Source organism: Carcharodon carcharias, chromosome 12 (assembly GCF_017639515.1).
Source record: "Carcharodon carcharias isolate sCarCar2 chromosome 12, sCarCar2.pri, whole genome shotgun sequence".
NCBI classification, from domain to species: Eukaryota; Metazoa; Chordata; class Chondrichthyes; order Lamniformes; family Lamnidae; genus Carcharodon; species Carcharodon carcharias.
Window position 1 is genome coordinate 91,415,887 of NC_054478.1, and position 20,100 is coordinate 91,435,986.

The 20,100-nt window shown below is 41.1% G+C and overlaps 1 protein-coding gene across 2 annotated transcripts in view; it reads right to left on the minus strand.

Annotated features, from left to right (window-relative positions):
• Positions 1-20,100, minus strand: part of nckap1 (NCK-associated protein 1) — a 206,041-nt gene that overhangs the window by 158,117 nt on the left and 27,824 nt on the right. For both annotated transcript variants that reach the window (XM_041200526.1, XM_041200524.1), the window contains exon 2: positions 15,299-15,409. In XM_041200526.1, coding sequence (XP_041056460.1) covers positions 15,299-15,409 — 111 coding nt within the window. The remainder of the gene's footprint in view (positions 1-15,298; positions 15,410-20,100) is intronic.

Consider the following 20,100-nt stretch of genomic DNA (forward strand, 5'->3'; position numbering starts at 1 on the left):
AATGACTGGCGAAATCAATGCAATTTGAAATGGAGAGAAACTGAGATAAACTATAACATAAAATAGAGAGCGAGATGGTGATGCATGAGGGGAATGGGATGGCTGGGAATGGGATGACATGGAATGGGTGGATGTGATGGAGTGAGTCATGTCTGGCAAAATGGCAGGAACAATTATTTGCTACAGTAGGCCTGATATCATTGGAGTGCAAATGAAAACCTTTTTTAGCATTCAAATTTGGCTTCAAGCAAAAGAACATACGCACAAAGGAAGTTCTTACACATGCACAGCTTTGTGTAGCTTCTTCCAGAATGAGAAGTTTTAATCCTGTTGAAGTCTTTGGTGGGAAAAAATAAACCCAGAAATCCTATATTAAAAGGAGTCCCATTGCAATAAAGATACGAATTTCACCCCCAAATGGTTTGTGGTTCTCTGCTGCTATTCTCTTATGATAAAATAACTGAGAAGGCAAATGCAAGTGATGCAAATAACTGGTTTTGGGAGGGGCAAGCAAATTTACTTAAGTCTGAAACAAGTTTCGTAAAGTGGTGAATAAATGGAACAAATAAGTCTACCAAGTAATACAAATGATTCAGAGGTCTGAAAATTAGTGTTTATACCTCTGGATTGACAGTTAATTAGGTATTTTGTTACATATGGGTACCAAGTGTATTTTTTTTATTCATGTTGACATCACTGGCTAGGCCAGTATTTATTGCCCATCCCTAATTGCCCTTGTTCAGTGGGCATTTTATGGGTCAACTACATTACTGTGGGTCTGGAATCACATGTAGGCCATACCAGGTAAGGAAGGCAGAATTCCTTCCCTCAAAGACATTAGTGAACCAGATGGGTATTGTGCACAACCTTTTGATCTATCCAACACAAGGCCCCTGGAGTGATTGGGAAAATTCTCAAACAGCTTCTGGACTTCAGTTGATACAGCTGTCTCTGAACTGACAATGCACCCTACCCGGGTATTATTATCCCTCCACAGGATCTCTGACCTTGACTCTGAACTCCCTCCTATAATTTCCCATCTGTTAACTGATTGCTGTCAAGTTTTCATTAGATAGCCTAATTTTATGAAACCAAGCCCTATGCAACAAGCTCCCTCCCTCTGCACCTCCATCCCCACACCTCCCCATTCCACTTGTGGCACATTGTGCCACTTTGGTCTCAAAAGTGCTTTCTTTTCACTTTTGCTCTTTTAACTTTTCTCTTTACCTCTTCTAGACCCCTCTTCTATCTTGACACCTCCCAACTCCCTTCACCAACCATTCAGTGGTCCTCAATCTCGGTGCTCTCTTTCTGCTGTTGCAGGCTAAACTCCCTCCTTGGATGGATGCTGAGGCACATCAAAGCACTCGACAGGCTCATTATGAGCAGCAATGCCAATTACTTAACCCACTCTATCATTGATTTGCCCGCCCAGTGTGCCTAATCTTGCCAATTTTCTTCCTGTCCAACTCACCCCTCCTACTGCTGACCATATGGGCTCTGCTCTCACTTCCCCTTTATGCACAGCCTTCAGAATGTCTGCCCAGTGGTGAACAAGGTCCTTGCATCCATGAACTTACTGTACATAATTGCATAAGCATCATGGCCTTAATGGAAACCTCACTGAAGGATGATGACATCTTTCCTCTTAATGAAGTCTTCCATCACTTGCCCTTTCAAGACCACCACAATGGCAAAGTGGTACTTTTCAAATCATACCTTGGCCTGACCTACCACTCTTCTGGCACTTCATCTTTTCAGCATCTCACCTTGTTCCATCAGATGCACCTCATTTTCTACACCTTCCAAAAAAAGTACGATAAAAACATTCTCACTGAGATATCTTCATTGCTTTCCTCCCTCAGCCTCTGCACCAAACAACTTCTCTCCCATAGTGATTACAGCCTCATCTCAACTCCTCTCCTCCAAGTTTTTTAAAATGCATTCATGGGATGTGGGCGTCGCTGGCTAGGCCGGTATTTATTTTCCATCCCTAATTGCCCTTATTCAGGCAGCATTTAAGAGTCGACCACACTGGTGTGGATCTAGAGTCACATGTAGGCCAGACCAGGTAAGGACAGCAGATTTCCTTCCAGGTGGACTTTTACGGCAATTGGCAATGGTTTCATTAGATTTTATTTTAATCTAATTCAAATTTCACCATCTGCCATGGTGGGATTCGAACCGGGGTCTTTGGATTACCAGTCCAGTGACAATATCACTATGCCATCATCTCCCCTCATACTCCCTTAAATCTCTCCCATGTGAACTCTCCAATCCATATTCAGACATCCACTTGACCTTGCCATCTCACATAGTCTTGCTAGTTCCATCATGTCAAATCACACAGGCCATCTCTAATCACTTCCTTGAATCACTTTCCTCCCACATCCCTCTTTCACATCCAAACACTACTACTTTCAGTATCTTCAGTAGTATCTTCCCTTGTAAAAAAAACTAGCCCCAATTAACTTACAATTGCATTTTCAAAATCCCAACTAGTCTTTGATCTTGCATTCACCACATTTTTGCAGCTGATTATTTTAACAGAGCCTTCATTTCTATCTTTGATGCAATACTCCCCAATAAAACCATTACCCTCTCTCATCCTGGCGATTCGTCCAGTACTGCCCTCAACTCTACTCTCTTAAATCCAAGGGACACAGACTTGATATGGTATGGTGAACAAATGGTTTAGCCATCCATCACCAGGTCTAGCACCATCAGGTCCTGCTCTCATCTTCTGAAATTGATCACAATTCCAGGATAGTCCTGGAATGCAAAGAACACCACTGGCTTCTTTTCTCTCCTGCAAAACATCTTCTTAAACCTCTCTCCCACCTCCACTACCCTCACCTCCAACAGCAAGTGTGATAGGTTCATGGACTAACAACAAGACCATCCAATCAGCTGTACTGCCATGCCCAACCACCAAATTTCCTCTCAACTTTCCCACTGCACAAGCCCCGAGCTTGTATCTTTCTCAAGTTCCTCACTTATGTTCCCTCATGCCCTGACCTAGCTCATCATGTCCAGGAGGATCACTCTCCTGATCCCTTGTCCATATTCCCACTAAATGGCTCACTTCCCAACTTCCCTAACCCCTTCCTGGTCCCCATGTTAGCAGTTATTGTCAATGGTTCTTTTTCCATCCTCCTCCAACGCCACTCCACTGTCGTCCAGTTGGATTGGTCTGCTCTTGCCTGGTTCGCTTCTTGTCCAATTATAACCAGAGAATCTCCTGCAATGGTTTCTCTTCCCACTGCCACAGTTAGCTCCAGAATCTCCCAAAGATTTGTCCTTGACTCATCCTATTTTCTCATCTACATGCAGCCATACGGTGACATCACCCAAAAGCAGAGTTTTAGTTTTCATATGGATACTGATGAGACCCAGGTCTACCATTCCTCACCTCTCTCAACCTATCTGCTGTTTAATTATCAGACTGCTTGTCCAAAATCTAGTACTGAATGAGCAGAAGTTAAATATTATGACTGAAGCAACAATCAAACTCCACAAACTGTTGCCCAATCATCAACTCCCCCGCCTGTTAACAATTGAGAATAACTCAAACTGTTCTCAACTTTGATGTTCTCTCTGATCCAGAGATGAGCTTCCAGCCACACGTCTGGGCCATCACTAAGGCTGTCTACTTCGACCTCTGTAGCTCCGGCCTGTCTCTGCTCATCAGCTGCTGAAACCCTCATCCATGCCTTTGATACCTCCAGACTTGACTATTCCAACACATTCCTGGCTGGTCTCCACATTTTATCCTCCACAAATTTGAGGTCATCCAAAACTCTTCAGCTCGCATCCATATTTACACTAAGTTCCAACCTGCACTGGCTTCTAAGTAAAGCCTTGATTTTGAAATTCTCATCCTATTTTTCAAATCCCTCTATGGTGCGCCCCTCTCTATCTCTCTAATCCCTTCCAGCCCACAACCCTGACATATCTGCATTCATCTAATTCTGGCTTCTTGAGCATCTCCAATTTTAACTGCTCCACCATCGCTGGTCATGTCTTCAGGTATCTAGGCCTCAAGTTTTGAAATTCCCTCCCTAAACCTCTCCTCTACCTCTTTTCCTAAGTTAAGACACTCATCAAAACCTACCTCTTTTGCCAATTTTTGGTCACCTGACCAAATAGAGGATACATAGAATACAAAGCATAGAAATCAGCCATTCCACTGCTCATGCTCTACTTGAGCCACCTCCAGTCTTTTTTTAAACTATCAGCATAACCCTATATTTCTTTCTCTCACATATGCTGTCACGATCTGATTAGGGGCCGGTAGCATTTGTTGTAAAATAGATTAAATTCAAGTTGCTTACTAAGAGGATAAAACCACAGATTGCATGGTTTTTAAACAAACAAGAACTTTTATCATACAAAAGTTAACAAAGCAAGCAAGCAATACAATCTATCTTATACTCTAACATCCAGAATTGACAGGAGGTAAACATGAATTAACAGGCAAACTGTGGTTACTAAATGGTAGATACAACCAAAATAGAAACCATGAATTCCCTCAGCAGCCCATCCAGACGTCAGTGATCAGCCTGAAGGCCCTCTTACTTCTTCAGCCTACAGCGAGTTGTCAGGCAACAGGACTCCAACTCAGGATGCCCCAAATGCTCCTCACTCCCAGCTGTTCAATCTCATCATCTGAGACTGTTCTCACTGGGCTGGCCAGGCTACACCCAACATCTAATCAACTACACAATCCCAGCTATCTAACTATACAGAACAGATACTATGGCTCACCACAGGCTTCCCTAAGCCCCAGCCCCATGACTTCACGGAGCAACCGCACCTCCCGAGCTTTTCTTTGAACCCCAGCTCCACAGCTACATGGAACAAGCCTCTTCAACTTCACTGAGCTGAGAAGAACGGCTTCTCAGCACAGAGCAGACAACCTCTCCAGCTACCCTGAGCTGACATTGCTCCCTAGCTGCACGGAAGTAACGACTGCCCTTCAGCTGCTTCTGCACGGACTGATCTGTATCCTGTAAAATCTTACAAGGGGTCAGTCTCTGTTCTGAGGCAGGGTATCGTGTATCAACACTTGGTCCATTCTATATCTTAAATGTTACAATATCCAGTTTTGATCTGCGCCAAAAAACAGACAAAATCCAAAAACCCTTCAGATTGCCTAACTTCTCCTTAAATGCATCACCCGCTCCCTGTGATATTGAGTTCCACATTTTCACCACACTCTTGGGAAAGAGGTTTCTTCTGGTTCCCTATTTGATTACTTGGTGGCTATCTTACTGATGGCATCGAATTTTGATTGTCTCCTAAAAAGTGGCAACGCTATCTCTTGAATTTCTACCAAAGCCTTTCATAAATTTAAAGACCTCTATTCGGTCACCCCTCAGCCTTCTCTTTTGAAGAGAAAAGAGACCCAACCTCTTTATCCTTTACCAATGCGTATTTACATATATTTCTGGTATCATCCTCATATTACATTTTTGTACCTTCTCTAGTGACTATATCTTTTTCATACTATGGCGACCAGGGTTGCACATTGTACTCCAAGCATGGCCTAACCAAGGTTCCATACAAGCATCACACCTCAATTTTTCAATTCTATCCCCTGGCAAATAAACCAAAGTGTTTCATTTGTTTTTAATGGCCTTATTAGCCTGTGTCAGCACTTTTAGTGGCTTGTATATTTGTACTCAGGGGTCCCTTTATTTCTTTATCCTGATTGGATTATTTTCCAAGTAATATGTGAAGTATACGACATATCCTTTTCTTTATTAAACTGTAATACCGTGTCTTATATGTTGAAATTAATTTGCATGTTAAATGCCCATTCTGCAAGTTTATCAATGCCTATGAATTAGTTGTAGTCTTCCTCGGTATATTAACCACCACCAATCCGCACCATCCCATGTATTATATACAGAATACAACACAAACAGGTAATTTGGCCCAACTAGTCCATACTGGTGTTTATGCTCCATTCACAGAAGTCTCCTCTATTTATCTGTGCCTCATCAAAGCCTTCTGGCATATCTTTCTATTCCCCTTTCTTTCATGCACTCATCCAGTTTCCTTTTGAAAATATCCAAGCTATTTGCCTCCACCAACTCCCTGTGGTAGCAAGTTCAACATTCTAACCTTCCTGATTAAAGAAATTTCTCATTTCCCTGTTCGCTTTTTAGTAGCTATATTGTATTCAGGGCCCATTGTTTTGGATTATTCACTGCCGCTGGGTCAAAGTTCTGGAACTGCCTTCCAAACAGCACTGCTGAATCTACAACACATGGACTGCAGTGGCTTGAAGTAGTGTACCCTGGGATACTCAGGCTTGACCAAATTGCTGGTATAAGGTCTTAAAGTGTTTGCAGTAAAAAGAATCCCTAGAGTGGGTATAATAAGGGATGTGACCTTTGGGTTAGGCGAAGCTAAGTGCATGACTGATTGGTGGGTCGAACCGTGATAAGTTGCTGCCTGACCTCAGGGGGCTAAGATATGCAGTTGACTGGACAACATACTAAATCTCAGTCTGGATAAGGTAAGGCAAGTTTGGGTTGGCGCCATTTGTATTAAAAGTCAGGTAATTCCATGACTCTTTATGATTTCATCTGTAATTGCAGACATACAAAACTAGGCATGTGAAATAAGAAGAAGGTGACTCAATGATGAAATATCGCGAGGATGGTATAAATATTTAGAAGAAACTATCTAATTTTGAGCAGCTTCTTAGGGCAATCTGAGGGTGCTATCCACTGTATTCATGCTTGTATTGAATAAACTGCTGCTTGATTCATCTACAGCTGACTGTGTCAAGTGTCTTTAGAAACTCCATAACAGATTCAAGAAGGCAGTGCATTATCACCTTATCAAGAGTTATTAGGGATGGGCAACAACTGCTGCCCTTGGCAGTGGCATCCACATCCCATGAAAGATTAAAAAAAGGAACCATTCTTTCCACATCTACCTTGTCCAATTCATTCATGAACTTAAATGTCTCTATCAGGTCACCTCGAAGTCATTTCTGTTCTAAAGGGGAAAAAAAACAGCTTGTTCAATCTTTCTCAATGACTGCAATTGCTCAGTTCTAGTACCATCCTTGGAAATCATTTCTGCAAGCTTAGTTTCTGACAAACCTAAGTGCAGCCTAAACTATAGGCAAACACAGTCCCATTAGAAAGGATCAAGTTGCATATATATAGCGGTTTTCATGCCTTCAGAACATTCCAAAATACTGTCGCCAGGTTAATTGTTTTTGAAGTGTGATCATTGTTTTGTTGGCTAACACAACAGCCAATTTGTGCACAGTAAGGTCTCAAACAGCCAATAAGAAAAATGGCAAGTTCATCTATTTAAAATGGTACTGATTGCAGGACGAGTGTTCAACTTGAAAAGCCCTGCTCTTCTTCAAACAGCATCATTTGGCATCCACCGGAACAGGCAGGCAGACAAGTTGAAGTATTAGAAACCCTAACCCACAGACTTCCAGTCCCCAACATACTCCTCCTACAAAACTCAATTGTAACTTCTGTACTATATTAGCAGAGATCAGCAACCAACATAGCCTTCCATGTGTAAAAACAGGCCTAGGGATATAAATACAAATTTTATCAAGAATCAGGTTTGTGAATTGTTTATAGTCATTGAATATGAATGTCTCATTAAGAGCTATTTTTCCCTGAGGTGAAAAGGCAGGTTCACATCTTTAGGCTCAATGTAATTCAAGGAATAAACACACTATTTCCTTGAAATCTGCCCATTTCAGCATCTATCAAGAAAAACAGCTTCCTAACTACCAATCACATTCCATGACAATATCCTTGTTTTGGATTCAAGTTTTATATAACATTATAACTGCTCCTTCCTGGAGGCTAGGGTTGTGCAGTGACATGCCCTCTGGAGTTCAAGATTCTGTACAAAATCTGGAGGGTATAGTCGGTTATCTTCTTCATCTGCGAAATCAACAATAATGCATTATTTTAATTCAACTGACAGCTTTTCAAAAGCTTTTTTATTCAAATCTGGTGAAATTTCATTTTTAGCACAAAGTATAGCTTTCAAATAATAAACTATATCAAATAATGTGCCTTATTTTCCACATTTGACCAAGTCCACCATCTCATCCAGCCCTCCCATGCCACCCTTTCTTGCCATCTCTTTCCTCCCATGCCATCCCTATCATTGACTGGTTACAATACAAAAGGATGCCATTCGTTCAATAATGTCCATGCTGGCTCTCTGCAAGAGCAACTCAGTGACTCCCGCTCCCCTATTCTTTACCCGTTGTCCTGAAAATTGCTTCTATCCAGGTGTTATCCAATGCCCTTTTGAAAGACACATTTGAATCTGCCTCCATCTCACACTCAGGCAATGTATTCCAGATCATAACCGCTCCTTGCATAAAAAAATACTTTGTCATGTCACCATTGATTCCTTCACCAATCACCTATGATCAGGATCCTCTAGTTGTCAATGCTTCAGCCAACAGTTTCTCTCTATCTAAAGCATTCACACCTTCTCAAAATGCAGTGCCCAGAATTGGGGACAATACTCCAGTTAAGACCAAGCCAGTATTTTATAAAGAATCGTGAAAACCTCCTTGCTTTTGTACTCTGCCTTGATTTAAGCAGCCCAGGCTTCCATATGCCTTTTTCATGGCTTTCTCAACCTGTCCTGCCATCTTCAATGAAATGTGCACATATATTCCTGGGTTTCTATGCTCCTGCACCCTTTCTAAAGTTGCACCCTTTATTTTGCATCACCTCATTTCACTCTTCCCAAAATGTATCACTTCACACTTCTCTGTATTAAATTTCATCTGCCACATGTCTTAGCTTAAGTTCTCTTGACATCTATTATTCTCCTCCTAACAGCTCAATTCCTACAAGTTTTGTGCCATTCCATCCTTTTCATGCCCTCCATCCCATGCTATTCCTATCCCATATCATTCAATCTTTCCCATGTCATAGCTCTCATACCATCCCCATCCCACCACATTTCTATTTTCCAGCTGCCTGCCACACCCCATAAGCAGCAGTTCCTCAGCTGACATTTTGAAAATCATCTGATCAAAATTTAATCGAATCGTTTATACCCAAACTAAACAATGTAGTGCTGACTCTCAAACTGGAACAGAATCTCTTCTTCACTCCTTGATGCAGGGGGTGCAGGCGTACCTGCCCGGGTCAGTCATGCTGATCGAGCCAGCGGTTGCTGCTGAGGTGATTCTTGATAACACTCACTCATATTCATCTCCCAGCTACTGAGAGGGAGGTGAGAGCGAAGGACGAATTCTGGTACTTTGCGCCGATTTCTGTCCTAACTTAAAAAAAAACTACTGACATTCAGAACCATCAGGGAGAATCTGCACCACTTCTCTCTCTCTCTCTCACAAACTCCATCTTTGCATGTGGACAGCACCATACCAACCACTGGCAGCCATGTGCATCATGCACTCCAATTCTCTGTGCACCCCACAATGCATGTGCCAGGCTCCACCCACCAAATCAACTCAACAGATGTTCCCTTGAACTGACCAATCAAAACAGTCCAGGCAAAACCTGAATATTATTATAGATTGTATATACTCCCCTCTGTCACCCTTCATTCAAGGCAGTAAAACCCAAGTTTTGCAGCTCTTTCCACATAGCTCAACATTCTTGCATTAGGGGTCAGTCTCATGGCTTTTCACTGCACCATCTCCAGGGCCACTTTCCCCTGCCCTCTTTCAGCATTCCAAAGTCTCCATTCCCTCAGTGATACCTGGTTCATTCCTCAAATCATCCCCAAAACCCCCTCCCTTTCCTATGACACCTTCCCATCCAAGCGAAGAGCTAGGATGAAGAGATTCTCTCTTCACTGTCCAAGACACAAACGCTCTTTCCAGGTGAAATAATGATTTACACATACTTCTTTCAATTTAGTATAGCTGTATTTGCTGCTCACAATGATGTCTGCTCTACATGGTGTTCAGACCTTAAGCATGATCCCAGGCTTCTGGTCACCTGTCATCTTAATTCTCCACCTTGCTCTCACTCTGACCTCTGTCCTCTGCTTACTAAAATGTTCCAATGAAGCTTAAAGTAAGTACCTCATATTTCGCTTAGGCATTTTAGAGCCTTCCAGACTCAACAATTCCAGACTGTAATCTCTGTCCCCATTTTGTTTCCTATTCTTTGCATGTTTTGGTCTTTCTTGTGTCTCCCTCAATTTTGCTTTCAGCCGATAGCTGTCTACCATTTTGCCATTTACACCTCCTTTAGACACAATCCGCTTCTTTGCTTGTCACATTACCAATCTCTTTTGCTCTGTTCTTATAATTTAACTTTTTCTTTCTTATCCTTTCACAGACCTTCTCTTCTATTCATTTTCCATCCTCCCCCATTTTACCTGCTTAAAACCTACACTTGTAACTTTTCGCAGTTCTGGTGAAAGGTTATCGACCTGAAATGTTAACTCTGTTTCTCTCTCCATAGATGCTGCTAAACTTCGAGTATTTTCAGCATTTCCTGTTTTTATGAATGAAAAGGTGCTGGCTGGATCTGCAGAAATTAGCTACTCAACATTTGGTAAAGAACCTAATATGTATTAGTCTAGGACCTAAACTCCAGTTATGTGCAGCCTTGTGTCGTTATGCAATTCATAATGGTTCCTTTTTGAGAACAAACAGATTTATGGTTAATCTACATGTCAGCTGTTGATCGATCAGTAGCATTCCTACCTCTGTCGCACAAGGGGTCGTGGGTTCAAGTCCCAATTCAGAACTCAAAACTTAAACTGACATCCCAGTTCAAGTGCAGGGTGCTGCACTTTTGGAGCAGCCATCCTTTGGATGAGATATTAAACTGAGGCCCCAATAGTCCTCTCAGGTGAATCTTCAAGGTCCTATGGCAATATTTCAAAATGGAGCAGGGATGTTCTCCCTGGTATCCCTTAAAAAAATCTGGTCATGATCATATTTTTGTTTGTGGGAACTTGCTGTATGCAATTGGCTGTCATATTTAACAACGAAAGAAATAGTATTACAATCCCCGTGGAGACCAATAACTTTCAAAACTTCTAGTGAACAGCTGAAAAGATGACACCATGTCACCATTTTAAGACTTTTACTGTAACAAACTAAAAACAACATTGACTAAACATTATTTTTGAATGCAACTTATATTTTGAACAACAGAACATAACCCCTTTTATGTTTAAAACAACAAATCCCACTTCATGGTTACACTGTCCCTTAAGTAGACATTCAATTCTTCTGGAACCAGTCCAAAGTGATTCTTAGCTCCAGAGGGTTTACTTCAGTTCTTTTCCCAGCCTGGCAACTTTTAACCCCAGAACTGTCCTTCATGGTAAGGGTTTTCCCAGAGATCCTCTCTCTCTAGTTCAAGCTCAAGCTAGGAAAATTTTCCAGCCTCGTTTTAAATCCTCATGAATTCAGAGCATGAGTCCCCACCCGTATTTCTGTGTGATGAGCCACAGAGACTTGCTGCTTCTAACTGCTCTCTCGGATCCTGGCACACGGCTCTGTGCCTGAGAGTTTCAGGGATATCTTAGAAACCCTACCTCTCTCAAAACCCATCTCCAAGGCAACGTGAATCACATGGGCCTTGTATCCAGGTAGAAATGCTGATTGGCTATCCTTTGGACTCCAACTTTATTCTATCTTGAAACTAAATAGACAGTTAAAGTATAATCATCTACAACCTGACATTCTTAACACCTTTCTGAGACTTTGAATATAAACAGTCAAGCACAGATGCTTCTGCCATTGGCTAAAAGTGTGAAAACCTTCCACATTCTTCCCAGCAAAACAATCTGGGCCCCCCTTGAATCCTTAACAATTCAGCCACCCAGTTTTGCTGTCAGCAGAAATCAGAACAGGTCACATGACACACCTCTCATTTTATCCTAAATTGAAGACAGTCTCAAAACATAATTTTATAAACCTCAGATGTGTAACAATAGGAGTAGCCCATTAGCTAAACCAGGCCCATCTCTCCTAATATCCAAAAATCTATCAATCTCTGTCTTAAACGTACTTAAGTGACGATCCCCCGCCTTCTGCGTTTGGGATTCTCTAAGGTCCACAGCCCTATTAGTGAAGGAATTCCTCACCTCAGTCTTAAAGGGTCGACCCCTTATTCTAAGACTGTGACTCTAGTTCTAGACTCCCCAGCCAGAGAAAACATCCTCCCAGCATCTACTGTATCAAGCCCCTTTAGATTTTAAATGCTTCAACTATCATTCTTCTAAATTTTAGGGAATATAGGGTCAGCCCTCAGCCCTCATTAACATGTTCTGCACACTGCACCATATGGACATGATGATAGTAAATTCATATTTTGTGGGTGGGCGGGGGGTTGAGATTCAATAGTTGCAACCCAGATAACATGCACAAGATCTTTTCCACTTTGCAGAATTAAGAGACTTTCCCCTGCCTGGGCACATGATATTATTCAATATAATCACTTCATAAAAGGGGTGTAATTGGATTGTATTTTATCAATAATCTCACAGGGTAGAAATATCAAATGACTCCTGAGCAACAAAGTGGAATGACTGAATAACATAGGTCGTCACTGACAGTAAGAAACACTGGAGCCCTCGGGTGACTCTCTGTGACAACTTTTAAGAGGCCAGAGCACAAAGACTGAATGGTTCACAACTGCATCCGTGTTTTCATGATCAGCAAGTCTGAAGACTCCGCTGATTGCTGCTTCTCACAATATATTTTCAATATCTACTATGTAATAGAGCTTGATCATGATATTTCAATACTGTAAAAAACTCATTAAAAGCACCAAGGTAGAGTGGGATAATAGGTAAACAGACAAAAGGACAGTTTTGAAATCAATGGAAAAGACTCTTGAGAATCATGTGCATTATAAAATAGGCTACTGATACACTATGAGCGCAGTACACACTCCTGTCCAGACAATTTCACTCTTCAAAGCCTGCTCACAGGAAACTTTCAATTGGCAACAAAATAAATAGACTCCAACCATGATTTCACCCTCTGTTCGCAAGATAATTATGGATGAGAAAGGCCATCTAGCCTAGCTTATCGCATCCATAAAAATGACGTAAGAACATATAAACACGTGTGTTAGGAGCAGGAGTAAACCATTCAGTCCCTTGAACCTGCTCTGCCATTTGATAACATTGCCTACTTTATAGTGACAGTGAATACTACAACTCAAAAGTACTTAATTGGCTGTAAAGTGATTTAGGACATCATGAAAGATGCTATATAAATGCAGGTTTTGTCTTTCTTTCATTACGCCTGCACGTAGTAAGCAGACTGATTATTACAATGTAAAATTGGAGACCCAATGCTAATTCTCTAAGGGTAATTAATAAATGAGCAATCAATTGATGCATCACTCTTGGTTTTTATTTTCTTACATTTCTTTTGATCAGGGTCAAGGTTCTCAAGCCTCTGGTACATCAACACAGCTTGTCATCAGAATTCTGTCTACTTAAGGGCATAATGAAAATTTAGACTGCTATTTATATGGTGGTTTAAATTAAAAAAAGAATTTTGAGAAATGTATGGTATTTCATTTTGTGGTATTAAATCTTAAAAGTGACCCTCCTAAACCCCCTACCCCACCCTAATCCCTCCTACCTAACCTACCATTTGCTGCCAACCCCCCAGCTGCCATATCCCCCTCACCTCAAACTCCCCTACTCCTCCCCTTTCTCACCCTTTCATCCAGCCCCCCACCTGCTTCTCACCTGACCTCCCATTCATCCAATTAGCTATAAAATGATTACTAGGACTTAGAATTTTTCCAGTAAATATTCAACTGAGAGCACTCTCATGACAGTTGCTGCAATGCTGCTGCCCAAAAGTTGAAAGCAGCAGCGTAGCAACTCAGTGCCAGTGACCTGACAGACTGGTTTTATAAAAAAAAAATCGGAACCTTCAGCCCTTCCGGTGTTTTGTTCAAAGCCCGTCTTTCAGGTCTGGACACCGCTTAAAACACTGAGGCAGGTGCCTCCCCCAGCACCCAGGCCTGGTGTTTGGCAATTCAACTCTGTAGCTAATATAACCTTAACAGTCTGACTTCTCCAGCGCTCTTCTCCTGGGCTCTGTCTACATCCCTTTGGGGCCTCTTTGTATTCTCCTCAGTTTACATACCCAATTTGTATCATCAGCAAACATTACATTCTGTCACCTCACCTGAATCATTGTTTGTAGATTGTAAACAGCCGAGGCCCAAGCACTTACCCCGCTCGTTAAGAATCTGACAACCTGAAAGTGACCCATTAACTTCTACTGCTTTCTGTCCATTGCTAAATATCAATCCATGCTAATATATTACCGCATGAGCCTTAATTTCCCACATCACAACAGTGATTACACTTCATTAGCTGTAAAGCACTTTGGGATGGCCAGAAGTCGTCAAAGGTGATTTATGAAATGGAAGTCTTTCTAACTTTAACTTTGAACATGACAGAAGAAAACACTGTAGATATACAAGGTGGAGACGATAAGATTCCTGACCAACAATGTGCCAGTATCGATACATTATAATCATCATACAACCATCCAATCCACCTGCCTGTAGGTGACATTGTAGTTCTTGGTCCAAAATCATTCTACGTTGTCTTTAGGATAAAAACCCTATGGCTTTGATCCATTTAAATCTCTGAATACAGCTCTGTACAAGATTAACAAGTAAGAAAGACAAAAATTCAAGTCTGATACGATGCAAGATAATCTTTTATAATTAAACTTCCAAAACTCTAATAAAAGCAAAATACTGGGTATACTGGAAATATTCAGCAGGTTTGGCAGCTTCTTTGGGGAGAGAAATAGAGTTAACATTTTGAGTTGAATATAACTCTTCAGAAATTCATTAGAGCTCTGGAGTCATATTCGACTCAAAACGTTAACTCTGTTTCTCTCTCCACAGATGCTGCAGACCTGCTGAGTATTTCTACCACTGGTTTCCTTCCAAAATTGTAATTGAACTTTATAAATTTTTAAACAGTAAACAGTATAAACCTAAACAGAGTACAGAAATTCAAGCCACAGTACACAATATAACCCACTACATCAATTCATGATCAGAAGTCAGTTATTTAGCATTACTCAATGCAATCTTGAAGAACTAAACTATTAAGTATATTGATGACAGCTATTTTCTCCGCAAGACTACAGATTCAAATATATATTGAATTAAAGAAACCTTAAAGCCATTTGTTTAAATATGTCAATTCACTGTTCATGGAAATGGCAATTTTCATGAACATTTCAAAACAAATAAACACCATTATAAATCAATTTGCGTTGTTCAGTACTTACACTGTTGTTGCGAGTATCAACAACTGGAAACTTTTTGACAATGTATTTGACAGCAGATTCCAAGTTTTTGTCTATTAAGTATGATGGTTTTGCCTTTGGATCCCCACATGCCTGTAAAGAAGAAAGAAAGAAAGACATTACAATGTCTTGGAGGGTCTTCTATTAATAGTTACAATTAAAATTTTCAGTAGTCAACCAGTGAACTAAGGAATTTTAATACTGCTTTCAGTGAACGGGTGACAGAATGAATAGGCAAGTGCAAGGGATCATCACAACTGGAGTATGCAATGGGAGATAGAGAACGCAAGATGTGCTACAGAAGTATTATAGAACACAGCAGCATAGCAGAGTGAAACGGTTCACTCCTCAAAAGCAAAGTGCACATTTTAATCTAAGCAGTACTGATGTAGGGACTAAAAAGGTTATTCAAAATTCACAGGTTGCAAACTTCAAACATTGAGTAGTACTGTTGTCACACTGCTTTATGTCTGCTTTACATGCTCAAATCAAACCTGAAGTAAGTTCATGGGGGCAACACTTTAAAGCAGTGCAAGCCTCTAGGTTTTGCTCTGTAATAAAAAGTATTCTTCTTAGAAAAGAAAATAATTTCTAGAGATCTGTAAAGAACTTTTATTAGACTATTTTTTTCCCCTTTCAGTCTTGGGTGCTGTTTTGAAATGAAAGGTTTCAGTGGAATTCCTAAGGGAGTTTAGAAGATGTATGTGATAACTAGAAGAAAAGCAGAATACAGCATGTAACCCAGTCTGCAGGTAGAAAACAAGAATCATAATTTTATCTAGCTTTCTACTCATTGATTTCTATAGCTCATCCAATGTCCTACGTATTGTGAATTACAAAGAGAAAAGTCATGGGTGATGAGACTGGTCTGATAGCAGAGGGAAGGTGAAAAGCTTTGCAAACCTTCCAAACTTGTCCTTGCTGTGGAAGCATTGTAACAGAAAAAGAGAACACATGTAAAACACAAGTTTCCAACATCTGACATGCGCCTGCACAAAGTTTAGGGAACAATACTTTAAATGCCTAATGACAAATGTGTAAACAGAAAAAGTGCACAGATTCAAGACAAATCTAAGAATCAGCAAGAGATCAAATTGTCTGTCCATGTAAAACTTTTAAAAGAAAGTACCCTAAAATATTTGTACTTTAGTTTTACTCCAGTCTCAAATTTATAAAATTGATACTAATTTAATAGCATACATTAATAGGAAATAGTGCAAAATTGTTATAGTTCGACACGCAAATTCAGAAAACAGAAACATGCATGCGAAATCACTTCAAAGGCAACATGAAGGACATTTGAGGAAGTCTGAAAAAACCTGTTTATAGAGTTATAAAGGCATGACATGCAACTGAAGACAGAATCTGGACAAAGAAATTTAAAGTTGTTAGGGAGAAACAGTTAGAAAATAATTTGCAATCCTCTTGAAATGCTGAACTATGTCTAATATGGATTTCAGTAACAAAACCATTGACAGTCTCTACCCAACCTGCAGAATTTTGTAAGCCATTTTATGATTATAGCATGTATATTGCATATAATATAAAATCAAAAAACTTTAGATTTATATGTTACCAAATGTCCTTAAATATTGTTATTGAAGAAATATTTGACTATACAAGATGCCAAACAAAGAATACTTACAACGTACAGTTTTATATAAACAATGATGTGAATTTATGGTAACTATTTTTGATGTTATTTTCTTTAACAATATACCGACTTACAAAAGGAGCTCAGTTTGACATCTTTAACATCACGTTTAATGTAAACTATCCATGCTGTTACAGCAGTGCTGTTCAAGAGCTGTGCGCAAATAGAAACTGCAACAAAAGAGTAAAATTGCTTACATTTGTGCCTGTCTACTGTTCCCTGCATCTGCATACAAAAGTAGCAATAGTGATATGTTTGTTTTAAAGACAGCTGAGAACCATAACAGAACACAATTATGGTTATATAAGGCACTGAACTATTAGAACTGATGCAAATTATCTTGTGCATTGAGTTGAACTACAAAGAAAATCAGCAGCTTGTGGAAACAGAGAAGGGAGGATTACACCTTCCTTTAAGGGGCTGCCGTCCACCCCATAACAGCAATAGTAATTTCTTACACATTGGTGCAACTAAACAATTTTTAATTTGTTCCCTTTTTAAAAAAAATTATTTGCAGGATGTTGGCTTCACTGGCTGGGCTAGCATTTATTGCCCATCCCTAGTTGCCCTTGAGAAGGTGGTGGTGAACTACCTTCTTGAACCACTGCCGTCCCTGTGGTGTAGGTACACCCATAGCGTGTTAGGAACGGAGTTCTAGTATTTCGACCCAGCGACAGTAAAGGAACAGCGATATGTTTCCAAGTCAGGATGGTGAATGACTTGGAGGGAACTTCCAGGTGTTCCCATCTATCTGCTGCCCTTGTCCTTCTAGAAGGTAGTGGTCGTGGGTTTCAAAGGTGCTGTCTAAGGAGCCTTGGTGAGTTCCTGCAGTTCATCTTGTAGATAGGACACACCGCTGCTACTGTGCGTCAGTGATGGAGAGGGTGAAGGTTTGTGGATATGGTGCCAATCAAGCAGACTGCTTGTCCTGGACGGTGTCAAGCTTCTTGGGTGATATGGAAGCTGCACTCATCCAGGCAAATGGCAAGTATTCCATCACACTCCTGACTTGTGCCTTGCAGATGGTGGACAGGCTTTGGGGAGTCAGGAGGTGAGTTACTCATCGCAGGATTCCTAGCCCTTGACCTGCTCTTGTAGCCACAGTATTTATATGGCTAGTCCAGTTCAGTTTCTGATCAATGGTAACCCCCAGGATGTTGATAGTGGGGGATTTAGTGATGGTAATACCATTGAGTGTCAAGGGGTAATGGTTAAATTCTCTCTTGTTGGAGATCGTCATTGCCTGGCACTTGTGTGGCATGAATGTTACTTGCCACTTGTTAGCCCAAGCCTGGATATTGTTCGGGTCTTGCTGCATTTTGACATGGACTGCTTCAGTGTCTGAGGAGTCACAAATGGTGCTGAACATTGTGCAATCATCAGCAAACATCCCCACTTCTGACCTTATGATGGAAGGAAAGTCATTGATGAAGCAGCTGAAGATGGTTGGGCCGAGGACACTACCCTGAGGAACTTCTGCAGTGATGACCTGGAGCTGAGATGACTGACCTCCAACATCCACAAGCAACTTCCTTTGTGCTAGGTATGGCTCCAACCAGTGGAGTTTTCTCCCCTGGATTCCCACTGACTCCAATTTTGCGAGGGCTCCTTGATGCCACACTCTGTCAAGTGCTGCCTTGATGTCAAGGGCAGTCAAGTTTTACATCAGTAAATGTTGAGAATGTAAAGTTAAGTATTCAACAACAACTTATTTATATACTGCATTTAAAGGTAGCAAGATGTCCCATAACATTTCATAGGGCTTTATAAAGTCAAATTTGAACAGCCATATAAGGCAATTTTGGGGATGATGCCAGAAGTTTAGTCAAATAAGTAAGCTTTAGGAGCATCTTAAAAGGAAGAAAGAGAGGTGTAGAGGCAGAGAGCTTTAGGGAGGGAATTCCAGAGCTTAGGGCCTTGGCAGCTGAAGGCACCAACGCTGGTGCAATTAAAATTGCAGATGCTCACAAGGCCAGAATTAAAGGAGTGCAGATATTGGAGGCTTATGGAGCTGGAGGAGGTTACAAAGATAGACAGGGGCAAGGCCACGAAGGAACTTGAAAACATGGGTGAGAATTTTAAACCGAGACACTGCTTAAGCAGCAACAAATATAAATTAGCGAGTACAATTGTGATGGGCAAACGGAAGTTGGTGCAAGTGACGACATGAGCACGAAGGACATAAGCAGCAGTGTTGGGTGACCTTAGGTTTAGAGGTTCAAATGTGCGCGGCTGACCAGGAGTACGTTGAAATTGTCAGGTAACAAGCGAATGGATGAGGGTTTAAGAATCAAAAATTACAGTTGCTTTGCTCCAACAGGTAATCCTGCCTCTGATTTTAACCAAAAATACATTAATTATATTTGCAACACAAGCATTTATTAACTTTGCACAAACGCAAAAAATAAGCAGGAAGATGTGCTATGAAGAGGATGACCAGATTTTCAAAAGTCAAAACCAGGACACGTTGAAAAGACCTTGGGAAGGTGGGGCTCCGAGATGATTGACTTGTTGGGCAACCAATGGCAGAAGTCTGGGAAAGGGGCAGTTGAAGGTAGGAGGTCATGTGATGACATAATAATTGGCATAAACAGACAGTCATGTAATAATCAGGAGTGAAAAGCTTAGGACCAAGCTAGCAAAATTGTTCCGCCTGCATTATTTTTTACTACTTTAGCTCTTATAATTTTAGGGTGCAGTTACATCAGGGATTGTTATTAATGTAATTGCATGTAAAGTGAGGGGGTGGGAGGGGCCGGGCTTCAAAAGGGATGGAGGGGATTCAGAAAAGGGCAGTGCAGCCCTGCTTTGCTGCAGCTTCTGTCCCTAGAACTGGCCACCACTCACCACCTCAGCACTCTCACTCACCCACCGGCTACTGCTGCTGGAAGGTGCTAAGGATTTCTTCTAGAGTGTGGTCTCTCTTTTTTCTCCAGCAGCTGGGCTTGGCTCATCATGCCAATGTGTGTTTGAACTGGCGCCTGTGTCTGCAACTGGCAGTGGCTGCAAGTCACCAACCGCCCATCGGGTTTGAAACCGCCACAGTTCAAACGCACCAGTCCCTGTACCTCTGTTTGGGCGAAAATCCCTCATAACCCACCAGCCGAAAACTTTTGTTATGGGCCTGCTA